General features: G+C 42.8%; 1 protein-coding gene across 5 annotated transcripts in view; it reads right to left on the bottom strand.

The window, feature by feature from the left end:
• Positions 1-27,533, bottom strand: part of lpin2 (lipin 2) — a 207,011-nt gene that overhangs the window by 144,885 nt on the left and 34,593 nt on the right. For all 5 annotated transcript variants that reach the window (XM_063062490.1, XM_063062481.1, XM_063062499.1 and 2 more), the window contains exon 2: positions 17,693-17,881. In XM_063062490.1, the coding sequence (XP_062918560.1) occupies positions 17,693-17,872 (180 nt within the window). In that variant the 5' untranslated portion in view covers positions 17,873-17,881. The remainder of the gene's footprint in view (positions 1-17,692; positions 17,882-27,533) is intronic.

Genomic DNA, 27,533 nt, shown 5'->3' with positions numbered 1-27,533 from the left:
GACATCAAGGAGCAGATAGGGAGACAGATTCTGGAACGGTGCAATAATAACAGGGTTGTCATGATAGGAGATTTTAATTTCCCCAATATTGATTGGCATCTCCTTACGACAAGGGGTTCAGATGGGGTGGAGTTTGTTAGGTGAGTTCAGGAAGGTTTCCTGACACAGTATGTTGATAAGCCAGCAAGAGAAGAGGCTGTACTTGATGTGGTATTGGGAAATGAACCTGGTCAGGTGTCAGGTCTCTCAGTGGGAGAGCATTTTGAAGATCCTTTACAATAGCATTGGAGAGGGGTATGAACAGACAAGTTAGGAAAGCGTTTAATTGGAGTAAGGGGAAATATGAGGCTTTCAGGCAGGAACTTGGAAGCATAAATTGGGAACTGATGTTTTCAGGGAAATGTACAGAAGAAACATGGCAAATGTTCAGGAGATATTTGCGTGGAGTTCTGCATAGGTACATTCCAATATGACAGGGAAAGGATGGTAGGGTACAGGAACTGCATTGTACAAAGGCTGTTGTGAACCTAGTCAAGAAGAAAAGAGAAGCTTAAGAAAGATTCAAAAAAACTAGGTGATGATAGAGAGTTGGAAGATTATAAAGCCATTCTACAAGTATGTGAAGAGCAAGTGGATAAGATATGAGAGAATAGGACGAATCTAGTGTGACAGTGGAAAAGTGTGTATGGAACCAGAGGAGATAGCAGAGGTACTTAATGGACAAAATAGGATCTGCCCAAGTGCAAGATCTCATGGGCAGACTTATGGAGACTAGAGCCCTTCCGTATTTCCCTCCTCTTGTGATCCATGTACGACACCCTTCCTTTGCCATTACATCTGTACACATGGGTGATGAGAGAGGACCCGAACTGTAAGCTCTGTGGTCAAAAGGGGACACTGGCTCATATACTGTCCGGGTGCAAAACAGCTCTAACTCAAGGACGGTAAAGGTGGCGCCATGATAAGGTGCTTCTGGGTCTTGCTGACACAATAGAGCAAGAGAGATGCAAGAAGAGGACGGCTGGCACAGATTTGAGGAAGGCCAGCACCTTCATCAAAGAGGGAGCCAGGCCTTTTGTAACCAAACAACCAAAGCCCAATCTGCTGCTAACGGTCAGGTCCTGGGAGATGAGAGTCGATGTGGGAAGGAGGCTGCAGTTCCCGGATGTGGTGCACACAACCCTACGCCCGGACATTGTACTGTGGTCAACTGAAGACAGGAAAATACTTCTGGTTGAGCTGACTGTGCCATGGGAGGAGGGATGAGAAGAGGCCCATGAGAGAAAGGCCTTGAAGTACCAGCCCTTAGTGCAGGAGTGTAAAGACAAGGGATGGCAGGCATGGTTGTTCCCTGTGGAGATCGGCTGCAGAAGTTTCCCAGCCAAATCAGCACGGCGGCTGTTCTCAGCTCTGGGCCTGGATGAAAGGAGCAAAAAAAAAACAAGCAGCTTGTAGGATGGGGGGAAGAGGCAGAACGAGCCTCTTGTTGGATTTGGAGTAGGCAAGAGGAGGGAAGCTGGAATCCAGAAAGAGATGGGCAGTGCCCACCGACTCGAGAGTGTCGTGGTAAAGGGTCGAAATACTCTATGAAGGTTGGGAACCACCTGATGACACCTGCTCCTGGCTGAAGACTACCGTTACCTGAAAAGGTATCTGAAGAATGCACCCCAATAGGTATATATAACAAGTACAATTACTTTGCTTCAGTATTCACTACAGAAAAGGACCTTGGCGATTGTAGCGATGACTTACAGCAGTCTGAAAAGCTTGAGCATATAGACATTAAGAAAGAGGATGGCCTGGCGCTTTTGGAAAGCATCAAGTTGGAAAAGTCACCGGGACTGGAGGGGATGTTCCCCAGGTTACTGTGGGAGGCGAGGGAAGAGATGTGGGGAGCCTCTGGCGATGATCTTTGCATCATCAAAAGGGAAGGGAGAGGTTTCAAAGGATTGAAGAGTTGCAGATGTTCCCTTATTCAAGAAAGGGAATAGGGATAGCCCAGGAAATTATAGGCCAGTGAGGCTTACTTAAGTGGTTGGTAAGTTGATGGAGAAGATCCTGAGAGGTGGTATTTATGAGCATTTGGAGAGGCATAATATGATTAGGAAGAATCAGCATGGCTTTGTCAGAGACAGGTCGTGCCTTACGAGCCTGATTGAATTTCTTGAGGATGTGACTAAACACATTGATGACGTTAGAGCAGTAGATGTAGTGTATATGGATTTCCGCAAGGCATTTGATAATTTACCCCATGTAGTGCTTATTGAGAAAGTAAGGAGGCATGGGATCCAAGGGGATCTTGCTTTGTGGATCCAGAACTGGCTTGCCCACAGAAGGCAAAGAGTGGTTGTAGACGGGTCATATTCTGCATGGAGGTCGGTGTTGTGCAGGGATCTGTCCTGGGACCCCTTCTCTTTGTGATTTTTATAAATGACCTGGATGGGGAAGTGGAGAGATGGGTTAGTAAATTTGCTGATGACACAAAGGTTGGGGGTGTTGTGGATAGTGTGGAGGGCTGTCAGAGGTTACAGCGGGACATCGATAGGATGCAAAACTGGGCTGAGAAGTAGCAGATGGAGTTCAACCCAGGTAAGTGTGAGATGGTGCATTTTGGTAGGTCAACTGTGATGGCAGAATATAGTATTAATGGTAAGACTCTTGGCAGTGTGGAAGATCAGAGGGATCTTGGGGTCCGAGTCCATAGGACACTTAAAGCTGCTGCGCAGGTTGACTCTGTGGTTAAAACGGCATACATTGGCCTTCATCAACCATGGGATTGAGTTCAAGAGCTGAGAGGTAATGTTGCAGCTATATAGGACCCTGGTCAGACCCCACTTGGAGAACTGTGCTCAGTTCTGGTCACCTCACTACAAGAAGGATGTGGAAACTTTAGAAAGGGTGCAGAGGAGATTTACAAGGACGTTGCCTGGATTGGGGAGCATGCCTGACAAGAATAGGTTGAGTGAACTTGGCCTCTTCTCCTTGGAGTGACAGAGGATGAGAGGTGACCTGATAGAGGTATATAAGATGATGAGAGGCATTGATCATGTGGATAGTCAGAGGCTTTTTCCCAGGGCTGAAATGGCAAACATGACAGGGCACAGGTTTAAGGTGCTTGGAAGTAGGTACAGACGAGATGTCAGGAGTACGTATTTTTAAATACACAGGAATGGTGAGTGCATGGAATGGGCCTTTGCCGACAGTGGTGGGGGGAGATATGATAGGATCTTTTAAGAGACTCTTGGATAGGTACATGGAGCTTAGAAAAAAAGAGGGCTATGGGGATTCCAAGGTAATTTCTAAAGTAAGTGCATGTTCGGCACAGCATCGTGGGCCAAAGGGCCTGTATTGTGCTGTACGTTTTCTATGTTTCTGTATGTCTAAGCAATAGGATCAAATTCACTGTCTTCCAGACCACAGAAACAATTCCAGAAGCCTTAGAATTTTGAAAGATACGGGTTTAGGATCTCCACAATCCCCTCTTTCAAAACTCTGGGGTGTAGATCATAACAGGTTCTAAGCCACAATGGCTCTGGAATCAAATATATGGTACCTTTCTCACTGTGATTAGTGCTCATTGCAAGCATATGTAATGGGTGGCTTGTAAAAGATTGAAATCAAGCACCCTCAGTTGGTATTTCAGTACTTATATGGATTAAGCAGTAGCACATATGCTGAGCTGTCAACACTTCAGTTTGATTTCACAGAAAGGTACAATGTATAGCTCCACATCAATATGACTTTTATTAAATCAAACACTGGACAGCAGGCTCATTATCTAGTATACAGAGTTCAGGGTCAAGATACTTCTGTTAAAGTGAAAAGCAAGACAGGCAGGATTAGAGAACCCCAGCTGACTAGGCATGGAGCCTCTGGCTCGGAAAACAGAGGTACATATTAGGTATAGGCAGCTCGGATCAAGCAAGTCCATTGATGAGCACAAAGATGCAGCATACTTAAATCGGAAGAGTAAAAAGGAGACACAACATATCCTTGGTAGACAAAAATATCCAAGAAATTCGATGTGCATATTAAGTGCAAAAAAGGTAAGCAGTAGAAAGCAAGTCCCCTTAAGGTTCAAAGTGGAGCCACAGGAGACAGATGAGGTCGCAAGTGAATAGTTTTCATCAACGGTTACCTAAAGGTCAAGGAAACTACAGAATAAAGGGAAGAAATATCCTGGAACATACTGATATTATGATAGAGGATGTTTTGGCAATCTTCAGGTGCTTAAGAGTGGATAAATCACAGGAGCTGTGCTACATGTATCCTTGCACATTGTAGGGAGCAAGTTAAGAAACTGATGGAGCACTGACAGATTTTTTTGCATCTTTCCTAAACACTGCCGCCATCGCCCCCGAGGTGTGGAACCAGAATGGAAGCTAGCTAATATTGTGCTTTTATTTATGAAGGGCTGCAAGGACAAGCCAAGGAAATGCAATACAAAGAGCCTAAAATCCGTGGTGAATAAACACACACAAAATGGCAGAAATCAACAGGTCAGGCAGTATTTAACCTGGACAACATACCGACGACATCTGAAGGCACTGGAAAAGTTCCATCAATGCTGTCTTCGAAGCATCTTAAATATCAGCTGGTAAGACAGAAGAACCATGTCAGTGCGCTAAATGAAGCAAAAAACAATGAGCATTGAAGCCTATGTCATCAAGAACCAACTACGATGGAGTGGTCATATTGTTTGGATGAAAGACGAACGTCTGCTGAAACAAATCTTCTACTCCCAGCTTAAAGAAGGCAAACGTAAAAGAGGCGGACAACAGAAGAGATTCAAAGACATCTTAAAAGCTAATATGAAGAAATGTAACAACGACATCAACAATTGGGAAACCAAGGACAGGAAACTCTTGCAAGCCATCATCCGAGAAGGAACAGCATCTTGTCATCTTCAGAAGTTTTCGGATGACTCTGCCATAGTTGGATGCATCAGCAAGGAGATGAAGCTGAGTACAGGGCTACGGTAGGAAACTTTGTCACATGGTGTGAGCAGAATTATCTGCAGCTTAACGTGAAAAAGACTAAGGAACTGGTGGTAGACCTGAGGAGAGCTAAGGTACCGGTAACCCGTTTCCATCCAAGGGGTCAGTGTACACATGGTGGAGGATTACAGATACCTGGGGATACGAATTGACAATAAACTGGACTGGTCAAAGAACACTGAGGCTGTCTACAAGAAGGATCAGAGCTGTCTCTATTTCCTGAGGGGACTGAGGTCCTTTAACATCTGCCGGGCGATGCTGAGGATGTTCTACGAGTCTGTGGTGGCCAGTGCTATCATGTTTGCTGTTGTGTGCTGGGACAGCAGGCTGAGGGTGGCAGACACCAACAGAATCAACAAACTCATTCGTAAGGCCAATGATGTTGTGGCGATGGAACTGGACTCTGTGACGGTGGTGTCTGAAAACAGGATGCCATCTTGGACAATGTCTCCCATCCACTACATAATGTACTGGGTGGGCACAGGAGTACATTCAGTCAGAGACTCACTCCACCGAGATGCAACACAGGGCATCATAGGAAGTCATTCCTGCCTGTGGCCATCAAACTTTACAACTCCTCCCTTGGAGGGTCAGACACCTTGAGCTAATAGGCTGGTCCCGGACTTATTTCATAATTTACTGGCATAACTTACATATTACTATTTAACTATTTATGGTTTTATTACTATTTATTATTTATGGTGCAACTGTAATGAAAACCAATTTCCCCCGGGATCAATAAAGTATGGCTATCGAAGCCAACAGATGTGCAGAATTAGAAGAAAAGAGAAGAAAATGGAAAGAGAGGCAGTAACAACCAAAGCCCGATCTGCCATCTGGAACTACCTGCCCTGAATGCGGAAGAACTTTCAAAGCCAAGATTGGACTCATAAGCCACTTGAGAGCCCGTAAGTAAATCAATAGAATGAAGACCATCATCCTCGACCTCGAGGGATAGCCACAATGATCTGGAGGAAATGAAAAGTGATGTCTCAGGTCAAAAACCCTTAATCAGTCTTGTTGCTAGGAGGAGGCAGCTCAGGTTACAAGGAGAAACTGGAAGGGCAGAGCTTTTTTTCCCCCTTCAAACAAAGGAGGATCTGGGCTACCTTACAGGAGGTTTATTAAATCATGAGGCATGGATAAGGTGGATAGTCACACAATCCATTTCCCCAGAGAAAGGGGGATCAGAACTAGACTAGAGACATCATAGGATTAAGATGGAAGGGGAACGAATTAAAGGGGATTTGAGAATCAAGTTCCCCTCCCCCCCCCCGACAATCTGCCAGATGAAGTGATAGAGGCAAGTACAACTGCAGTGTTTAAAACACATTTAGACATGTACTTGGTTAGGACAGGTTTAGGGGGGTATGGGCCACACAATTTCAAATCATTATTAGGGACTTCAATCACAATTATTTGAAGAAATCTCTACCAAATTATCAACATATAATCTGCAGCACCAGGGGTCCCAATACACTTGGCCACTGGTATACTACGATTAGGAATACCTACAATTCCATGCCTAGACTGCATTTCAGGAAATCTGATCATTTGGGTGGCCTCCTAACTGCATACTAGCAGAGACAAAGAGCAAGGTTCCATAAAAGAAAGATGGTTGTGAGAGGCTGAGGATCGGCTGTGGGATTGCTTTGAGTCAGTGGACTGGACCATGTTCAAGGATTCAGAAGATCTCAATGAATACACCACCGTTGTCACAAACTTTGCGACATAGATGACGACAAGGCTTCACTCCCAAATAAGCTCAATGCCTTCTATGCTTGCTTCAACTCTCAAAACATGGAGGAACCTTCACGACTCCCACAGCATACGGAGGGGGATTGACAATCTGGCTGAGTGGCACCACAACAACAACCTCTCACTCAATATCAGCAAGACCAAGGAGCCGACTATTGACTTCAGGAGGTCCATGAGCCAGTTCTCATTGGAGGAAATCAGAGGTGAAGAGGGTCAGCAACTTTAAATTCCTCATTGTTATCTTTTCAGAGGATCAGTCCTCGCTCCAGCATGCAAATACAATTATGAAGAAAGCACAGCAGCTCCTTTACTTCCTCAGAAGTTTGTGAAGATTCAGCATGACAACTAAAAATCTGACCAACTTCTAGAGATGTGTAGTGGAGAGCATATTGACTGGTTGCACCATGGCCTGGTATGGGGCCACCAATGCTCATGAATGAGCAATCCTACAAAAAGTAGTGAGAAGGCCCAGTCCATCTTGGGTAAAGCCCTCCCCAGCATTGAGCACATCTATACAGAGTGCTGTCGCAGGAAGTCAGCATCCATCAAGGACACCCACCATCCAGGCCACGTTCTCTTCTCGCTGCTATAATCTCACACCACGACATTCAGGAACAGTTATTACCCTTCTCAAACACATCTACACCTGCCCATGTAGCCTGGAGGTACAGTTTTTTTTTGTCCATTTAAATTAGCATGCAAGATAAAAGAATAATCTGCAATACAAGTGTTTTGTTTAATGTGTTGTGGGCTGTATTGGAGGGGAAGATGAAGTAGTATACAGTAGGGAATTTGAAAACTTGGCCGAGTGGTGCAATAATAAGAAACTCTCACTCGATGTCATTAAGACCAAGGAACTGATTCAGGAAGAGGGAAACCAGAGGTCCATGAGCCAGTCCTAACCGGAGGAACAGAGGTGAAAAGGGTCAGTAACTGTAAATTCCTGGGTGTCACCATCTCAAAGGACCTGCCCTGGACCCATCTTATGAATATTATTGCAAAGAAAACACAACAGTGCCTCCATTTCCTCAGGAGTCTGTCGAGGTTTGGCATATCATCGAAAACCTTGGCAAACTTCTATAGATGTGTGATGGGAAGTGTGCTGACTGGCTACATTACGACCTTGTACAGGAACACCAATTTCTTTGAAAGGAAAATCCTCCAAAAGGTAGTGGACTTGGCCCAGTTCTTCACAGGTAAAACCTCTCAACATTGAGCACACCTCCATGAAACATTGCCATAGAAAAGCAGCATCCAACATGAAAGATCCTCACTACCCAGGCCATGCTCTTTTCTCTCTGCCATCAGGTAGAATGTACAGGGGCCTCAGAACTTGCACTACCCCGGTTGAAAAATAGTTCCTATCCCTCAACCATCAGGCTTTTGAACAAAAAGGGGATAGCTGCACTCACTTATAAGGACTCTGTTATCTTGTTATTGCATACTCATTATTTATTGCTATTTATTTATATCTGCATTTGCACAGTTTGTTTACAGTTTCTGATGGTTACAGTTAGTGTTCTATAGATTTGCTAAGTATGCCTGCAGGAAAAGAACTTCAGGATTGTAATCGGTGACATGTATGTACTCTAATAATAATATCTAGTATTGGTCCAAAAGCTACCTTCTCTTTGCTATAAGTTTTTGACATTTTTACAAGTACTCTAATGTAAATGATAACCATGTAGTAGGGAACAGTTGTTAGCTTTTATTTAGTACTGGATTGAGAACGCACAGCTCACGTTGCAACTATCAGACACAAATGAAGTTCAGCGCTTGGCTGGATTTAACCACATCTGAGACATAAGTTTCCGATCCACATCCTTTAACTATGTAAGGACTTGCACGTTCACAGTAGACTTTGACACTCAAGTCGATAAATACAGAATATAAATTAGGAGGAAGAAATATATCTGATATGAAAGGAGAATGAGGATATCTAATTTACTCTAAAGCCATGGTTTATAAGATACAACCTAGATTACAGGAAAACTAGTGATTCAGTGATAGCAAAGGCAATCTGAATTAATTGGCTCTATCTGCTTCAAAATTATAAAACAGCTTAAAATGGTAGTCAATAAATAACCATAAGATATCAGAGCAGAATTAGGCCATTTGTTCCATCGAGTCTGCTCTGCGATTTCATTATGGGTGATCCAATTTTCCTCTCAGCCCCAATCTGCTGCCTTCTCCCCGTATTCCTTCATGCCCTGACTAATCCGGGATCAATCAACCTCTACCTTAAATATATATAAAGACTTGGACTCCATAGCTATCTGTGGCAAAGAATTCCACTGTCTGGCTAAAGAAATTCCTCCTCATCTCCGTTCTAAAAGGACACCCCTCTATTGAGGCTGCATCCTCTGGTCTTTGACTCTCCCACCAAAGGAAACATCCTCTCTGTCAAGATGTTTCAACATACAGTTTCCATTAGGACACCCCTCATACTTCTGAATTCCAGTGAATACAGAGGCCCAGAGCCATCAAACACATTTCAAAACCTAACATTATACTGTATTTTCCATATTCTCGAGTGAAAAGAACTGTGCAGCAACACCTTCAAGAGCATTTAATGGTGAAGAGAGTATCACACAGAAAATTAAATTGCTTATAAACATCCATTTAAAATGCCCATTGAGAAGAAAACATTGGAGAGAAGAGTCTGGCAGCTACTACTGTCAACAGAAAACAAATGAGCTCCACATGAACAGTTTGATAAGCTTCAAAGAAAAATGTCAATTGAACCAAAATGAATTACCAAGCCTTTGTTACATTAGTGTTCGATAACATTAGCTACTGAGAGATGGTCATACTTGTGAGCGGTATGATAGAAAATTGATTTAGTCTTTGGCATTATTTTGGACCAATTAATAGTTCGATTGTGCAAACTTTAACTGTGCCAAACATCTGAACAGTTGATGTGTATTCATTGAATACCAACAACTACATTCTTTTGCAAACAAATGAGAAGGACAAAAAAATCTGAAAAATCAGTAAATCATCTTAGCAAACAAATTAAATGAAGCACGTCTTACTTGATAAATATACATAATGTGCTGTTATAGATTTTGAATGGCCTTTTAGGCTATGAAGATTTGTATGTCTTAATATTCCCAATGTGGTTGTCTATGCCACTGCTCAGATAACACTTCATCTCAAAATTTCTTTCTGTAGAAAGAGACCTTACTGGATATACATATTAATATCTTGTTAAATACACTAAAGAACAACTAGCAACTAAATTCTTTGATGACCTATGCTCTAGAAAGAAATGTTTCAAATATTTTACAACTTGTTCCAATTTGCCTTTCCTACTTCAAAAACAAAATTGCATAGGTTTAACTTGAGAGGAAGAAGTTTCACAGAGGATTTGAGGGGAACAGTTTCTTTAGAAAAAACCAGTGGCTGATATCTAAAATGTGTTACCAGAGGAAGTGGTGAAATCGGATAGAATCACCATGTTTAAAAAAAAACAGCAGTTCAATAGACAAGATATTGAAGGCTGCAGACAATGTGGGCTAACAGGATTACTGCGATCAAAATTCAAAGTAAATTTATTATCGAAGTACGTATATGTCACCAAATACTATCAAGATTTATTGCAGGGATTCACAGCTCAACAAAGAAATTCAATATAATCAATGAAAAACTGCACACAAAGACTGACAAGCAATCAAAGTGCAAAAGACAAACTCTACAGATACAAAGATAACAAATAATAGTAATGATAAATAAATCGTACTTGAAAGATGGGCAATAAGGTCAAAATTGATTTGGTGAGCAGAGGGTCCATTATACGCTGAACAACTCTAATATTTGTCTACTAAAAGTCAAGAGACCCATAGAAGTCAAAATGAATCATTTACATGGTTTATTTATTTTCACTTCAGAGTAGCATTTAATGTTCAGGCCATTCACCAGGATCCAGCTGAAGAAATGGACCACTGAATACTTTGCTGTCTGCATTTTTTTTTCTGCTGCCATGCCCAGAATTAATCACCCATCAATAAAATCTGATGTGTTTGGTTGAATACAAAACCCAAAGAGGACTTGGTAAGAAATGTAGACAGTTGCTTTTCGTCTAACAATGAAGGGGGCATAGCAGCACTTCTACATCCTTAGGGGTCTGTGGAGATTCAGCATGACATTTACAACTTTGAAAACTTCGATAGATATGTACTGGAGAGTGTATTGACTGGCTTCATTACAGCCTGGTATGGAAACAGCAATGCCTTGAACAGAAAATCCTACTAACAGTAGTGGATACAGCCCAGTCCATCATGGGTAAATCCCTCCCCACCATTGACCACATCTACATGAAAGACATAGAAACACAGAAAACCTACAGCACAACACAGGCCCTTCAGCCCACAATGCTCTGCCGAACATGTACTTACTTTAGAAATTACCTAGGGTTATCCTAAGCTCCATGTACCTATCCAGGAGTCTCTTAAAAGACCCTATTGTATCCACCTCCACCACCATTGCTGGTAGCCCATTCCAGGCACTCACTGCTCTCTGCGTTAAAAAAAAATTTACTCCTGACATCTCCTCTGTATCTACTTCCAAGCACCTTAAAACTGTGCCCTCTTGTGTTAGCCATTTCAGCCCTGGGGAAAAAGCCTCTGACTATCCAAACAATGCCTCTCATCATCTGATACACCTCTATCAAATCAGCTCTCTGCTCCTTGGAGCGACTGAGGATAAGGCCAAGTTCACTCAAGCTATTCTCATAAGGCATGATCCCCAATCCAGGCAATATCCTTGTAAATCTCCTCCGCACACTTTCTATAGTTTCCATGTCTTTCCTGTAGTGGGGTGACAAGAACTGAGCACAGTACTCCAAGTGGGGTCTGACCAGGGTCCAATAGAACTGTAACATTACCTCTCAGTCCCATGGTTGATGAAGGCTAATACTCCATATGCCTTCTCAACCGCAGAGTCAACCTGCGCAGCAGCTTTGAGTGTCCTATCGACTCGGACCACAAGATCCCTCTGATCCACCACATTGCCAAGAATCTTACCACTAATACTATATTTTGCCATCATATTTGACCTACCAAAATGAACCTCACACTTACCTGGGTTGAACTCCATCTGCCACTTCTCAGCCCAATTTTGCATCCTATCAATTCCTCACTGTAACCTCTGACAGACCTCCACACTATCCACAACACCCCCAACATTTGTGTCATCAGGAAACTTACTAACCCATCCCTCCACTTCCTCATCCAGGTAATTTATAAAAAATCACAAAGAGTAGGGGTCCCAGAACAGATCCCTGCATAACAACAGCCTCCATGCAGAATATGACCCATCTACAACCACACTTTGCTTTCTGTGTACAAGCCAGTTCTGAATCCACAAAGCAATGTCCCCTTGGATCCCATGCCTCCTTACTTTCTCGATAAGCCTTGCATGTACCTTATCAAATGCTTTGCTGAAATCCTTATACACTACATCTACTGCTCTACCTTCATCAATGTGTTTAGTCACATCCTCAAAAAAAATTCAATCAGGCTCGTAAGGCACGACCTGCCTTTGACAAAGCAATGCTGATGAATCCTAATCATATTATGCCTCTCCAAATGCTTATAAATACCACCTCTCAGGATCTTCTCCATCAACTTACCAACCACTGAAGTAAGACTCACTGGTCTATAATTTCCTGGGCTATCTCTACTCCTTTTTTTGAATAAGCGGACAACATCTGCAACCCTCCAATCCTCCGGAATCTCTCCCATCCCCATTAATGATGCCAGAGGCTCAGCAATCTCCACCCTCGCTTCCCACAGTAGCCTGGGGTACATCCCGTCCAGTCCCGGTGACTTATCCAACTTGGTGCTTTCCAAGAGCTCCAGAACATTCTTTTTCTTAATATCTACATGCTCAAGCATTTCAGTCTGCTGTAAGTCATCCCTACAATCACCAAGGCCCTTTTCCATAGTGAATACTGAAGCTAAGTATTCAGTAACTACCTCTGCTGTCTCCTCCGGTTCTATACACACTTTTCCACTGTCACACTTGATTGTTTCTATTCTCTCACATCTTATCCTCTTGCTCTTCACTTACTTGTAGAATGCCTCTGGGTTTTCCTTAATCCTGCTCGCCAAGGCCTTCTCACGGCCCCTTCTGGCTTTGCTAATTTCATTCTTAAGCTCCTTCCTGCTAGCCTTATAATCATCTAGATCTCTAACATTACCTAGTTTCTTTGAACCTTTCATAAGCTTTTCTCCTCTTCTTGACTAGATTTTCAACTGCCTTTGCACACGTTTCCTGCACCCTACCATCATTTCCCTGTCTCATTGGAACGTACTCTTGCAGAACGCCACGCAAATATCCCTTGAACATTTGCTACATTTCTGCTGTACATTTCCCTGAGAACATCTGATCCCAATTTATGTTTCCAAGTTCCTGCCTGATAACTTCATATTTCCTCTTACTCCAATTAAACACTTTCTTAACTTGTCTGTTCCTATCCCCCCTCCAATGGTATGGTAAAGAAGATAGAATTGTGATCACTATCTCCAAAATGCTCTCCCACTGAGAGACCCGACACCTGACCAGGTTCATTTCCCAATACCAGATCAAGTGCAGCCTCTCTTTTTGTAAGCTTATCTAAATACTGTGACAAGAAACCTTCCTGAACACACCTAACAAACTCCATCCCATCTAAACCCCTTGCTCTAGGGAGATGCCAATCAATATTGGGGAAATTAAGATCTCTCATCATGCCTACCCCGTTATTATTGCACTGTTCCAGAATCTGTTCCCCTATCTGCTCCTCAATGTCCCTGTTACTATTGGGTGGTCTATATAAAAAAAAACACCCAATAGAGGTATTGACCCCTTCCCATTTCTAACTTCCAACCACAGAGACTCAGTAGACAATCCCTCCATGACTTCCTCACTTTCTGCAGCCATGACACTATCTTTGATCAGCAGTGCCATGCCTCCCTCCCTGTCTTTTCTGAAACATCTAAAGCCTGGCACTCTTAGTAGCCATTCCTGTCCCTGGGCCATCCAAATCTCTGTAATGGCCACAGCATCACAGCTCCAATCTCATCCGCTTTGTTCATGATCCATGCTCTAAGCTCATCTGCTTTGTTCATGATGCTTCTTGTATTAAAATAGACACATCTCAAACCATCAGTCTGAATGCATCCCTTGTCTATCACCTACCTATCCTCCCTCACTCTGCCTGCAAGCTTTCTCCCTTTGTGAGCCAACCACCACTTCCTCCATCTTTTTAGTTCAGTTCCCACCCCCCAGCAATTTTAGTTTACACTCTCCCCAATAGCCTTAGCAACCCTCCCCTCAGATTCAAGTGCAACCCATTCTTTTTGTACAGGTCACGCCTGCCTCCAAAGAGGTCCCAATAATCCAGACATCTGAATCCCTGCCCCAATCCCTTAGCCATGCATTTATCCTCCACCTTACTCTGTTCCTATACTCACTGTCGCATCGCACAGGCAGTAATCCCGAGATTACTACCTTTAAAATTCTGCTTCTCAGCTTCTTTCCTAACTCCCTGTAGTCTATTTTCATGACCTCCTCCCTTTTCCAATCTATGTCATTGGTACCAATATGTACCACGACCTCAGGATGTTCACCTTCCTACTTCAGGATATCGTGAAAGCGACCAGAAGCATCCTGGACCTTAGCCTGAGATATAAGCTACCACACAATTGCAGAAAAGCAGCATCCATTATTAACAACTCCCACCATCTAGGACATGTTGTCTTCTCCCTGCTGCCATCAAGAAGCTAGAGCAGGACTCCTGGGATTCACACCACCAGGTTCAGGAACAGTTACCACCCCTCAACCATCAGGCTGCTGAAACAAAGGAGATAATTTCTCTCAACTTCTTTGCCCCAACATTGAAATCTTCCCACAACTAACATTCCCATTTCCAAAGACTCATCTCATGTTCGATATTCATTACTTATTTAATTATTTATTATAATTTCTTTTTCTATTTGCATTTTGTCATCTTCCGCACTCCGGTTGAACACCCAAGTTGAGCAGTCTTCCACTAATTCTGTTTTAGTTACTCTTCTATAGATTTATTGAGTATGCTGACAAGAAAATGATTCTCAGGGTTGCATATGGTGATATGCCTTGAACTTTGGAAAAGGCATTTTATCATTTTCCTTGAGTCATTTCAAGAACAGAAGAACCAAGGGTCAAATTCCGTGATGTCCCAACTCTTAGTTTTCATCCCAGAAAACATTAAAAACTTTTGGCTTCACGAATACATGAATATATGAAGAGAATACAGTCAAAAATTAGTACATTGCCCACCACAGAAGGGTTTATGATTTTATAATCGAATTAACTCCATGTAACAAAACTGAGTAAAGATGGCGCCAAGCTGTGGTCCCCATTGAAATTGTGGTTCAGACTTAGTTGATTTTAGGTTTTTTTTTTATTTTAAAGAATCAGAGATGGTTTTGGGGACAGAGAGAGGAGTTAGGGGGTCAGATTAGGATTTAGGGACAGCAATGTGGGGAATTAGAGCACAGGCAGGAGTCTAAACCTCTGCTCCATGTTCAAAGTCCAGCAACATTACGTGGCTGGACATCAGGCCAACAGAGCAGCGAAAATATAGGTGTCCCCCGCTTTCCGAATGTTCACTTTACAAAACCTCACTCTTACAAAAGACTTACATTAGTTACCTATTTTCGCTAACAGAAGGTGTTTTCACTGTTACGAAAAAAGGCAGCGCGCGAAAAAAGCAGCTGCTTCTCCCCCGGAACTGCATTCTAGCCGGCATTGCTTAAACACGTGCCTGTGAACAGCCGTTAGCAAGATGAGTTCTAAGGTATCGGAAAAGCCTAAAAGAGCTCGTAAGGGTATTATACTTAGTGTAAAACTAGACATAATTAAACGTTTCGATCGTGATGAACGAAGCAAGGACAAAATGAGTTTGGCTTGTCGAAGCTGAAGAAGATGATGTTGAAGAGGTTTTGGCATCCCATGGCTAAGAACTGATTGATGAAGAGCTGATGTAATTGGAAGAGGAAAAGATAACAATCGAAACCGAATGCAGTAGCGAACGGCCCGAAAATGAAGTCGTCCAGGAACTGAACGTGAAGCAACTGTGTGAGATTTTCGCTGCAATGATAAAGAACTACTTTAATTTTGAAAGGGTACGTCGGTTTAGGGCATATTTGCAAGATGGCTTGAGTGCTTACAAAGAATTGTATGATAGAAAAATGCACGAGGCTAGCAGTCAAGCATACTGTCATTTTTCAAGCCTTCCACATCAGCCACAGCAGACAACGAACCTCGACCTTCGACATCGAGGCAGGCAGACATAGAAGATGACCTGCCTGCCCTGATGGAAACAGACGATGATGAGATGACACCTCAGTGTCCCACCATCCCAACCCCCCGTCCGTGGACAGATACTGATTTGCGGGGAGTGCACTGGTAGCCGGGAGGCACCCAGCATATCTTTAAGAAAAAAAGCTGAAATAAACAAGCTAATTAATTAGGTGCCGCCCTGCACGTAAATGTCGGCCCAGATCAGAGGCGATTGCCGATCGCATCACCTCTGATCTGGGCCAATGTTTACGTGCCAGGCGGCACCTAATTAATTAGCTTGTTTATTTCGGCTTTTTCTTAAAGATGTGCTGGGTGTGTCCCGGCCACCGCTGCACTACTGCATGCTTTACAGATTGGTATCGGTCGGCAGCCTGGAGGGTGGGGGCCACTGCACTACTCCAACCTCCGACAACTCAGCCTAACACACCATCATCAGTGTGCTCTGCGCTGTCTTCCCAATTCTGGTAAGTGATACTACACTGTACATACATTATTTCTACTTTATATAGGCTGTGTATTTTCATGCATTATTTGGTATGATTCGGCAGCTTCATAGCTTAAAGTTTACCGGAGAGAGTGTTTTTGCCAAGAGCGCTTGTGTGAGATTTTCGCTACGGAGAACAGTGCAGGCAATGATTGTAGGGAAGTATTTCTACTTTATATAGGCTGTGTATTTATCATATCATTCCTGCTTTTACTATATGTTACTGTAATTTTAGGTTTTGTGTGTTATTTGGTATGATTTGGTAGGTTATCTTTGGGTCTGCGAATGCTCACAAATTTTTCCTATATAAATGGTAATTGCTTCTTCGCTTTACGACATTCCGGCTTACGAACTGTTTCACAGGAACGCGCTACCTTCGGATGGCGGGGGAAATCTGTATTCAGGGTCCCATTACTGATGAGTTCAGAGTTCGAAGCCTGGAGTTTGAGTCCTCAAGCAAGTATCTCATTTGTCGTCATCAGCAAGTCCTGGGTTGATACCGAAGATGGAATCTTAAAGGGTCAATCGGAAGTCCAGCAGTCGAGGCCTGATGGCCGGAGCTGTGTCTGAGAATCTCTGGAGAAGTCAATGTCATAATATCTGTGAATCCATGCGTCCACTGTAGGCTGACAGCCAAAGGAAACCTGTCCTGGGGTTAGAAGACTGTATGTGCATATGTGGGAAGGAGGGAGGAAGGAAGGAATGAATGAGGCTTGTCTTGCTATGTTACTTTGTCACTTGTTATGTTGTGTTGTATTGTTCTGTTTAGCATGTTAGGCATGCTAAGTTGGTGCCAGAATGCATGGCGACACTTATGGGAAGGCCCCATAGCATACTTGGTGTGTTGGTTGTTAACACAAACACATTTCAGTTTTGATGTACATGTGAGAAACAAATCTGAATTACATTTTCTTATAAATACTGAAAGAAGCCAATTCAGCTACCAAACAGTTGCTGACTTTCAGAGCAGTCCCTATCAGTCTCTTTTCCCGACACATTTCCTGCAGCTTATTTTCCCTCACATATCTCTTATAATAAGCTGATAAAGAGTTTGACAAGTGAAAGTTTGTTTATTCATTCCCTTCAACATAACATTTATTAACAATAAAAATTGGGAACCTACCACATTTTCTTTTGACCGAAGTACCCCAAGCTTTCCAAAACGAACGTGAAATGGTGAACACTGGTACGTGCCATCCTGCTGCTTAACCACGATGACATCGATGCACCCAGAGAGTGTTGCAGGATTCAACCCCTTGTACAATTCCTTGACTGTTACCAGCAACTGTCCAACATAGTTCATGGTTTGTGACTGAAAGGAAAACACAAAGGTAAAAATACACATTCAACTGAACTTATTAATTTTGTGCACATGGCCTATTCCCATTGCAATGCAAAACCCTGACCACACCAATAAACAATGTGAAAGATATGCACATTACACAGAATTGTGCACATTTATGAAAACTCAATTTGCCCATTTCAGCAAGTACACATGCTGTGAGAATTAGGATGTACAAATTATAGCACAGCTCACTTAGACCACTGCTAGATTATACTGATTAACTAGTTTGAATGGTATACAGTGGCATGCAAAAGTTTGGGCACCCCGGTCAAAATTTCTGTTACTGTGAATAGTTGAGTAGAAGATGAACTGATCTCCAAAAGTCATAAAGTTAAAGATGAGACATTCTTCTGAACATTTTAAGCAAGATTAGTGTATTATTTTTGTTTTGTACAATTTTAGAGTGGAAAAAAAAAGGAAAGGAGAACCATGCAAAAGTTTGGGCACGCCAAGAGATTTGAGCTCTCAGATAACTTTTACCAAGGTCTCAGACCTTAATTACCTTGTTAGGGCTATGGCTTGTTCACAATTATCATTAGAAAAGGCCAGGTGATGCAAATTTCAAAGCTTTATAAATACCCTGACTCCTCAAACCTTGTCCCAACAATCAGCAGCCACGGGCTCCTCTAAGTAGCTGCCTAGCACTCTGAAAATTAAATGACGCCCACAAAGCAGGAGAAGGCTATAAGAAGGTAAGTGTTTTCAAGTAGCCGTTTCCTCAGTTTGTAACATAATTAAGAAATAGCAGTTAATAGGAATGGTGGTGGTCAAGTTGAGGTCTGGAAGACCAAGAAAACTTTCAGAGAGAAATGCTCGTAGGATTACTAGAAAGGCAAATCAAAACACCTATTTGACTGCAAAAGAGCTTCAGGAAGATTTAGCAGACTCTGGAGTGGTGGTGCACTGTTTTACTGTGCAGCAACACCTGCACAAATATGACCTTCATGTAAGAGTCATCAGAATAAAAACTTTCCTGCGTTCTCACCACAAAATTCAGCGTCAGAAGTTTGCAAAGGAACATCTAAACATGCCTAATGCATTTTGGAAACAAGTCCTGTGGACTGATGAAGTTAAAATAGAACTTTCTGGCCGCAATGAGCAAAGGTATGTTTGGAGAAAAAAGGGTGCAGAACTTCATGAAAAGTACAACTCTCCAACTGTTCAGCATGGGGTTGGATCAATCATGCTTTGGGCTTGCGTTGCAGCCAGTGGCACGGGGAACATTCCACTGGAAGAGGGAAGAATGAATTCAATTAAATACCAGCAAATTCTGGAAGCAAACATCACACCGTCTGTAAAAAAGCCGAAGATGAGAAGAGGATGGCTTCTACAACAGGATAATGATCCTAAACACCTCAAAATCCACAATGTACTACCTCAAGAGGTGCAAGGTAAAGGTTTTGCCATGGGCCTCACAGTCCCCCGACTTAAACATCATCAAAAATCTGTGGATAGAACTCAAAAGAGCAGTGCATGCAAGACGGCCCAAGAATCTCACAGAACTAGAAGCCTCTTGCAAGGAAGAATGGGTGAAAATTCCCCAAACAAGAATTGAAAGACTCTTAGCTGGCTACAGAAAGCATTTACAAGCTGTGATATTTGCCAAAAGGGGTGTTACTAAGTACTGACCATGCAGGGTGCCCAAACTTTTGCTTCGGGCCCTTTTTCTTTTTTTATTTTGAAACTGTAAAAGATGGAAATAAAAAGTAATCTTGCTTAAAGTATTAAAGAAATGTGTAATCTTTAACTTTACGCCTTTTAGAAATCAGGTCATCTTTTACTAGCTTAGCTATTCACAGTAACAGAAATTTTGACCAGGGTGCCCAGACTTTTCCATGCCACTGTATGTACCTGAACAAAATCAACAAAAAATCTGAAAGTGAAGAAGCAACGCTACCCTACAGTGCAAAACTACAGTTCAAATAATATAATGCAAAGTTTTAAAATCAAACTATTAATTTCTCAAAAAGAAACCAAAATTCACTGATTAATAGATGTAACAGAATATTCCAACTATAATTTCTTAAACAAAGTTGCTTGGCACTAGTAACTTTTAATGTTAAACCAACATTAAACTAACTAACATTAGGACTTGGAAGGTCCTTGATACCTCCCTGTGCAACTGGATCATCGATCTCCTCACTTGCAGATCCCAGTTATGCAGATTGGCAACATGTCCATCTGCACAGGTGCACAAGACTATGCTTTGCCCCCTACTCTACTTGCTTTATACATCTGGTTATATAGCTAAGTACACCTCCGTATGTTCCAGCCGGTGGTGTAGTGGCATCCGCCCTGGATTTAGAGGAGAGTGGTCCAGGTTGGCTTCTTGCACGTTTTCCATCCATTCTGGGTTCAGCATTCAGCTAGCAACTCAACCTCATATATAAAAAAACCAAAAAAAACAGGCAAATGCTAAAAGAAATAACAAGTTTGCTGCCCGATGCACATGGAGAGGAACAACAAACAAAAAGCACCTCTAATGTTGTATTTAAGTTTGCTGACAACATCACTGTTGTTAGTCAAATCAAAGATGGTGATGAATCAGCATATAGGGTGCTTCAACAACAACCTCTCACTCAATGTCAGCAAAACCAAAGAGAACATTGACTGCGGGAGAAAGAAATTGGAGGTCCATGAACCAGTCCACATTAGGGGATTGGAGGTGGAAAGGCTCAGTAACTTGAAACTCGCTGTCATTATTCTATCAGAGGATTTGTCCCAGGACCATTGTGCAAGTGCCATTACAAAAAAGGCACAACAGCACTTGTAATTTCTTAGAAGTTTGCATGGATTCATTCAGTATGTTACTAAAATATTTGACAAACTTCTATTGATGCACAGTATAAAGTATTCTAACTTTGCCAGGTATGAAACACTAATGGCCAGGAATGGAAAAGTCTACAAAAAGTTGTGGATACAACCTGGTCCTTTACAGTAAAATCCCGTCTCACCATTGAGTAGATTAGATTAGATTCAACTTCATTGTCATTGTACCGAGTACAGATACAAAGCCAATGAAACGCAGTTAGCATCTGACCAGAAATGCAAAGAATAGTGTTATTTACAAAATAACTGCGAATAAAAAGTAAGTGCTACAGCACACAAATATAGAAGTACTGAGACAGTACAATATGGGTGCAATACTGCTTAGTGCTGTGATGTGAGGTTCAGCAAGGTCACAGCCTCAGGGAAGAAGTTCTTCCTGTGCCTGCTGGTGCGGGAACGGAGGCTCCTGTAGTGCCTACCGGATGGGAGGAGAGTAAAAAGTCCATGGTTAGGGTGAGGTGTATCCCTGATAATGCTTTTCCCCTGCCCAGGCAGTGTTTATGGTAGATGTTCTCAATGGTGGGCAATTGGGTGCCGATAATCCACTGGGCAGTTTTCACCACACGCTGGAGTGCTTTGTGGTCTGATATGGGACAATTGCCAAACCACACAGAGACGCAGTTGGTGAGTATGCTCTCAATGGTACAGCGGTAAAAGTCCGTCATTATCCTGGGACAGAGGTGAGCTCTCTTGATGCTCCGCAGGAAATAAAGGCACTGTTGTGCCTTTTTGATCAGGATGGAGGAGTTCAGGGACCAGGCGAGATCCTTGGAAATGTGGATACCAAGGAATTTGAAGCCTGATACACACTCCACTACAGCTCCATTGATGTAGATGGGGATGTGAGTCTGGCTCCTAGCATGCCTGAAGTCCACAATGATCTCCTTGGTCTTCTGGGTGTTAAGGACCAGGTTGTTGTTGGCACACCACAGGGCCAGGTGCTGGACCTCGTCCCTGTAGGCTGTCTCATCATCATCTCTGATTAGGCCAACCACCGTGGTGTCATCTGCGAACTTGATTATGGAGTTAGAACCATGTACAGGAATACAGTCATTGGTGAAAAGGGAGTACAGAAGAGGGCTCAGCACACAGCCTTGAGGCACGCCGGTGTTCAGGGTGAGAGTGGAGGAGAAGAGGTTGTCTAACTTAACTGATTGAGGTCTGTTAGTCAGAAAGTCGAAGGTCCAATTGCAGAGGGATGAGCTGATACCAAGCTGGCGAAGTTTGGCGATCAGCTTGGAGGGGATCACAGTATTGAATGCCGAATTAAAGTCAATGAACAGCATTCTGACCTAAGAGTTGGGGCTGTCCAGGTGGGTCAGGGCAGAGTGAAGTACCGTGGAGATGGCGTCCTCTGTTGACCTGTTGCTACGATAAGCAAATTGATGGGGGCCAGGGTAGAGGGCAGACAGGATTTCAGATGTGATAGAACCAGTCTCTCAAAGCACTTTGCAGTGATGGGGGTGAATGCAACTGGGTGGAAGTCATTCAGGCCGGTGGCAGTGGAATGCTTCGGCACTGTCATGATGGTGGCGATCTTGAAGCTTGTGGGGACAACTGCCTGGGCCAGGGACAGATTAAAAATGTCCATGAAGACCCTGGCCAACTGCCCTGCACAGACTCTGAGCACACGGCCAGGTATTCCATCCGGACCAGCTGCCTTCCGTACATTCACCCTGCTCAGGGTGGCGTAAACATCGGAGGTGGAAAGTGAGAGAGGCAGTTCAGCAGGTGGGAGATCCGCTTTGAGGGTGACCCCCTTGTTCTCTCGGTCAAAGCGAGCATAGAAGCACTTGAGCTCATCCGGGGGTGGGGGGGAGAGCAGAGCTGGAAGGGGGCACTGTACTAGGCGGTTTGAAGTCTACAATGACCGGTATGACATGCCACATGCGCCGGGGGTCTGAGGAGTTGAAATGCTCCTTGATTCTCTGTCTGTATGTGTGTTTAGCCTGAGAGATTCCCCTCCTCAGGTTGGCCCTGGCTGAGCTGTAAGCCCCCCGGTCTCCAGACCTGAAGGCTGAATGAATCTCTAGCTTTGGGCAGGAGGTGAACTTCTCTGTTCATCCATGGTTTCTGATTGGGGAAAACCTTTATTTGTTTTTGTGATGTCACTGTATCTACACACTTGATGTGCTCAAGGACAGAGTTGGTATACAAGTCAATGTTAATCTGAGAGTCTGTGGTGGCATGGGCAGCAAACGTGCTCCAGTCTGTGTGCAGGAATTGGTGCTGAAGAGCAGAGTCAGCACCCTCCAGCCAGATCTTAATAGTCTTCATTGTGGGTTTCACACGTTTAATGACCGAGCTATACTTGAGAAGCAGAAACAGTGAAAGATGGTTGGACTGACCCAGGTGGGGGAGGGTAGTGGCTTTGTAAATGTCAACCACATTTGTGTAGACATAATCTAAGGTTTTATTACCCCTTGTGGTGCATGATACATTTTGGTAAAATCTTGGAAGCACGGTACGTAGGTTATAATGATTAAAGTCCCCAGCGACAATAAAGGCTCCGCCAGGATGCAACACACGTCAAAGTTGCTGGTGAACGCAGCAGGCCAGGCAGCATCTCTAGGAAGAGGTACAATCGACGTTTTGGGCTGAGACCCTTCGTCAGGACTAACTGAAGGAATATTCTCAGTATTAATTATGTTTATTTTATTTGCACAATTTGCCAGTCTTTAAGTGTAACTTCTCAAAAATTCCGTTGTATTTCTTTATTTTCCTGCAAATACCTACAAGAAAAGAATCCCAAGGTAGCATATAGTAACATATGTAATTTGACTCATCTTCATCTGGATTTTTATTCCAACTAAATTGCAATTGTAACATTTTATTCATATCCTGCATTCAAGTCCTACTCATCTGAAACTGAATTTCATTAATTTGATCTACACAGATTCTGCTTATAACAAGTGCAAATGTTTCGGAAGACTGGTTACATTAGGGTTCTGCTCATGAAAAACATCTGTAACCTGATTTTTCTTCAAGTCAGATATACAAATTTTCTTTAGCTGCCCATACAGGATTTACACTGCATTGAAAAAAAAATCAGCCTCAACTATTTTCACATTTTACTGCCTCATTTTCTAAATATAAAATATATTTAAGTAAGATTTTTTAGCTAATCTACAAAACATTATGCATGGTCCAATCAAAAGAAAAATTCCAAATCCTCTCAACAATTTACTAGAAATTAAAACCAAAATTAGGAGGCTGAAATAGAATTCATAACGGAGACCAACATCCGGCCCGAAACTTGATGATCTACCAGCACACGGAGATGTCCGTGGGAGAATGCTGCCGACTGGCACATTCTCGGTTGCAGGAGTACGTGCTGAGGGACGCACTGAAACTCGGTGCAGCCACCGCAAAGGCCCGGTGAGGAAGGAGCACGGTATAGGTTTCTTCAGCCGCGGGAGTGGGAGGGGTCAGGTGGCAGGGAGTATACCCCTCAACAATGATGTGGTAAGGTGAACAACTGGAGTGCCATGTGGGTGACCATAAGTATGGATATGTACAGACTATAATGGAAATGTATGTAAAGGATGGGAAGTTATTGAATGGTTTATTGTACATAATTTTATTTTTGAATAAAGCGTATTTTGAAATTTAAAAAAATTACTACACTAACTTTCCTCAGGTGTAATATATAGCATTCCCTTACCAACTCACCCAATTTGTTGTTGTATAAAATTGAAGGATCACCTGTTTTCAATGAATTCATAAGATTAAATACCCCTCCCTGTAATTTTTCAACAGACCAAACCAAAATCTGGACAAAAGAGCATTCAAGACAAGTCAGGAAAATGATAATAGAGAAAGGAAAGAGTACAAATCTGGGGAAGGGTACAAGACCATCTCAAAAACATTGAACGTACCTCAGAGCACAGTGCAGTCCATCATGTAAAAGTGGAAAAAAAATGAAACCACAGCCACACTACCTAGATCAGCTGCCCCTCTAACTGTAGTCACCAGAGAAGAATGGCACTTTAAGAGAGGCTACTGTGATACCAGGCTGTGGATCTACAACCAGGGCTTCTGGTTGGGGAAGTCTACATGATTTTGTGTAGATGTGCTCGGCACACTTGTCCATAACAACTGTGGTACATTCATCTAGATCCTGAGTTCTTGAACTGAGTTCCAGTCCACTGACTCAAAGCAATCCTGTAGCCACTCTTCAGCTTCCTATGACCACCTCTTTGTAGTCCTCATCTCCGGAACCTTGTTTTTTGCCTCTGCCTGTATGCAGGTCGGAGGGCAGCCAAGTGATCAGATTTCCCGAAATGCTGTCTAGGCATGGAATGGTAGGCATTCCTAAATGTAGTACATATACCAGTGGCCAACTGTGCTGGGACCCCTGGTGCTGCAGGTTATACGTTAATGATAAGCGGGCAGAGATTTCTCCAAACAAACCTGAATGAAGACCCCGACAATTATTTGAAATCATTTGGCCTCTAGGATTGTTCACCCTGCCACAATTCAACCCCAGCAGTGGGATGAAAACAAATCTACTTAAAGTGTGTACAGATCAAAAAGTTACTGTAACATATCAGATTTTTAATGGCCAATTCCAGTCATTGTCCCAATACTGCTTATATTAAATGGTAATAATACAGAAGTCTATCACAGCTGCTTGCTTTATAGTAGAAAACTCAAGTTTCCCAAGGGAACATTAAATTCTCAACACTTTAATGATGTATTATCCAAATGATGTGTAGCATTATCCAAAATAATAAAGACTCTAAAGGGGCTTTAAAAAAAAAACTACTGTTCAAAGAGGGTGAGAAATTGATAAAACTATTTTGTTTTCATTAGGAGAAACATTCTTTAAAACAAACACTAAGACACAACAGGTACTGCAGATGCTGGAAATCTAGAGCAACACACAATGTGTTGGAGGATCTTAGCAGGTCAGGTAGCGTCAATGGATGGGAATAAACAGTCGACATTTTGGGCAGAGACTCGTCATCAGGACTGGAAAGGAAGAGGGAGGGGAAGAAGTCAGAATAAGGTGGTGGAGAGGAGGGAGGGAAGAGAGGAAGATGGCAGGTGATATGTGAAACCAGAAGAGGGTGAGGGGGTGATGTAAAGAGCTAGGAAGTCAATTGGTGGAAGAGATAAAGCACTGGAGAAGCGGGGAACTAAACAGAGGACAAATGGAAGAAAGGGAAGGGGGGAGAAAGAGGTGGTGATGGGCAGGTTAGAAGAGAAAGTATGAGAGGGAAACAAGAATGGGGAATGGTGAAGGAGAGGAGGGGGGTCAATTACTGGAAGTACAAGAAATTGATGTTCATGCTACCAGGTTGGAGGCTACCCCGATGGAATACAAGATGTTTCTCCTCCAACCTGAGTGTGGCCTCATTGCGGCAGTAGAGGAGGCCATGGACTGACATGTCGGAATGGAAATGGGAAGTAGAATTGAAATGGGTGGCCACGGGGAAATCCTGCTTTTTGTGGACACACCATATACAGTAGATGACCCTAACAGACTTGCAGGTGAAGTGTCATCTCACCTGGAAGCTCTGTTTGGGGCCCTGAATGGTAGTGAGGGAAAAGGTGCAGGGACAGGTGTGGCACTTGTTCCGCTTGCAAGGATAAGTGCCAGGAGGGAGATCAGTGGGGAAGGACGAGCGGACAAGGGTATCACGTAGGGAGCAGCCCCTGTAGAAAGTGTAAAGTGGAGAGGAGGGAATGATGTGCTTGGTGTTGGGATCCAGTTGGAGATGGCGGAAGTTACAGAAAATTGCATGCTGGATGCAGAGGCTTGTAGGGTGGTAGGTGAGGACAAGAGGAACCCTATCCCTGGTGGGAGGATGGGATGAAGACAGATGCGTGCGAAATGGAAGAGATGTGGGTGAGGGCAGCATTGATGGTGGAGGAAGGGAAGCTTTTTTTGTCAATTATCAGACTTATTTAAAGTTTAATTTCTAGTCACATAATGGCATCAGGAGAATGGTGTGAGATTTCTTTCTTCTTGCAATACAGTGTAGAATAGGCCCTTCGAGCCACACGGCCCAGCAACCCCTGATTTAACACTAGACAATTTATAATGACCAACTAACCTACCAACTCGTGCATCTTTAGACTGTGGAAGGAAACCCACGTGACCGTGGGGAGAGCATACAAACTCCTTGCAGACAATGCTGGGAATTGGACCCTGGTCAATGCTACTGTAAAGTACTGTATTAACGACTTTGCTACTGTGCCATGTTAGCACTTTAAGTAACTCATGCCATGCCAAATATTTGAAAACACAGAATAATGTACTTCAGCTTTTCAAATGTCAAGATAAAAGACAATTAATTTTAAAAATCACAATTTTAACAAATTGGTTATCTAATATATTAATCATCTCACACCAACCAAAGAGACACAAATATTGACTTGATTCCAAAAATCAATTTGAATATACTATTCAGAAAAGCAATCTTTAAGGGCCAGCGCTTTCATGTGTTATCCAACATATTTATTAGTGACAGTTAATTAAATAGAACAGCACCATTGGGAATAGCAAAGACAGTGGATAATTGAAGCAAAACCAAAACAAACAAATAGGAATTAACAAGGGACAATTTATCATTGGCATTTGGTTTCATTTTCAAGTTCCTCTCAATGCATCGGTGTTTAGTAAATGCTCAAAGACAGGGTGTGTGGAGAGGTGGTGTCGTCATTTTTGTTAAGGGCATTGAAAAGCATCTAAAAGAGGATGTGGCTGAAGTCTCAAGATTAAAAGGTAGAAAATGTAAGTTGAATGTTAAGGTTCAATAATGTTATACACAGAAGGGTAGAA

This window comes from Mobula hypostoma, chromosome 1, assembly GCF_963921235.1.
Source record: "Mobula hypostoma chromosome 1, sMobHyp1.1, whole genome shotgun sequence".
NCBI lineage: Eukaryota > Metazoa > Chordata > Chondrichthyes > Myliobatiformes > Myliobatidae > Mobula > Mobula hypostoma.
Note: the sequence above shows the minus strand (reverse complement) of the source record. Positions and strands in the feature narration are given on the sequence as shown.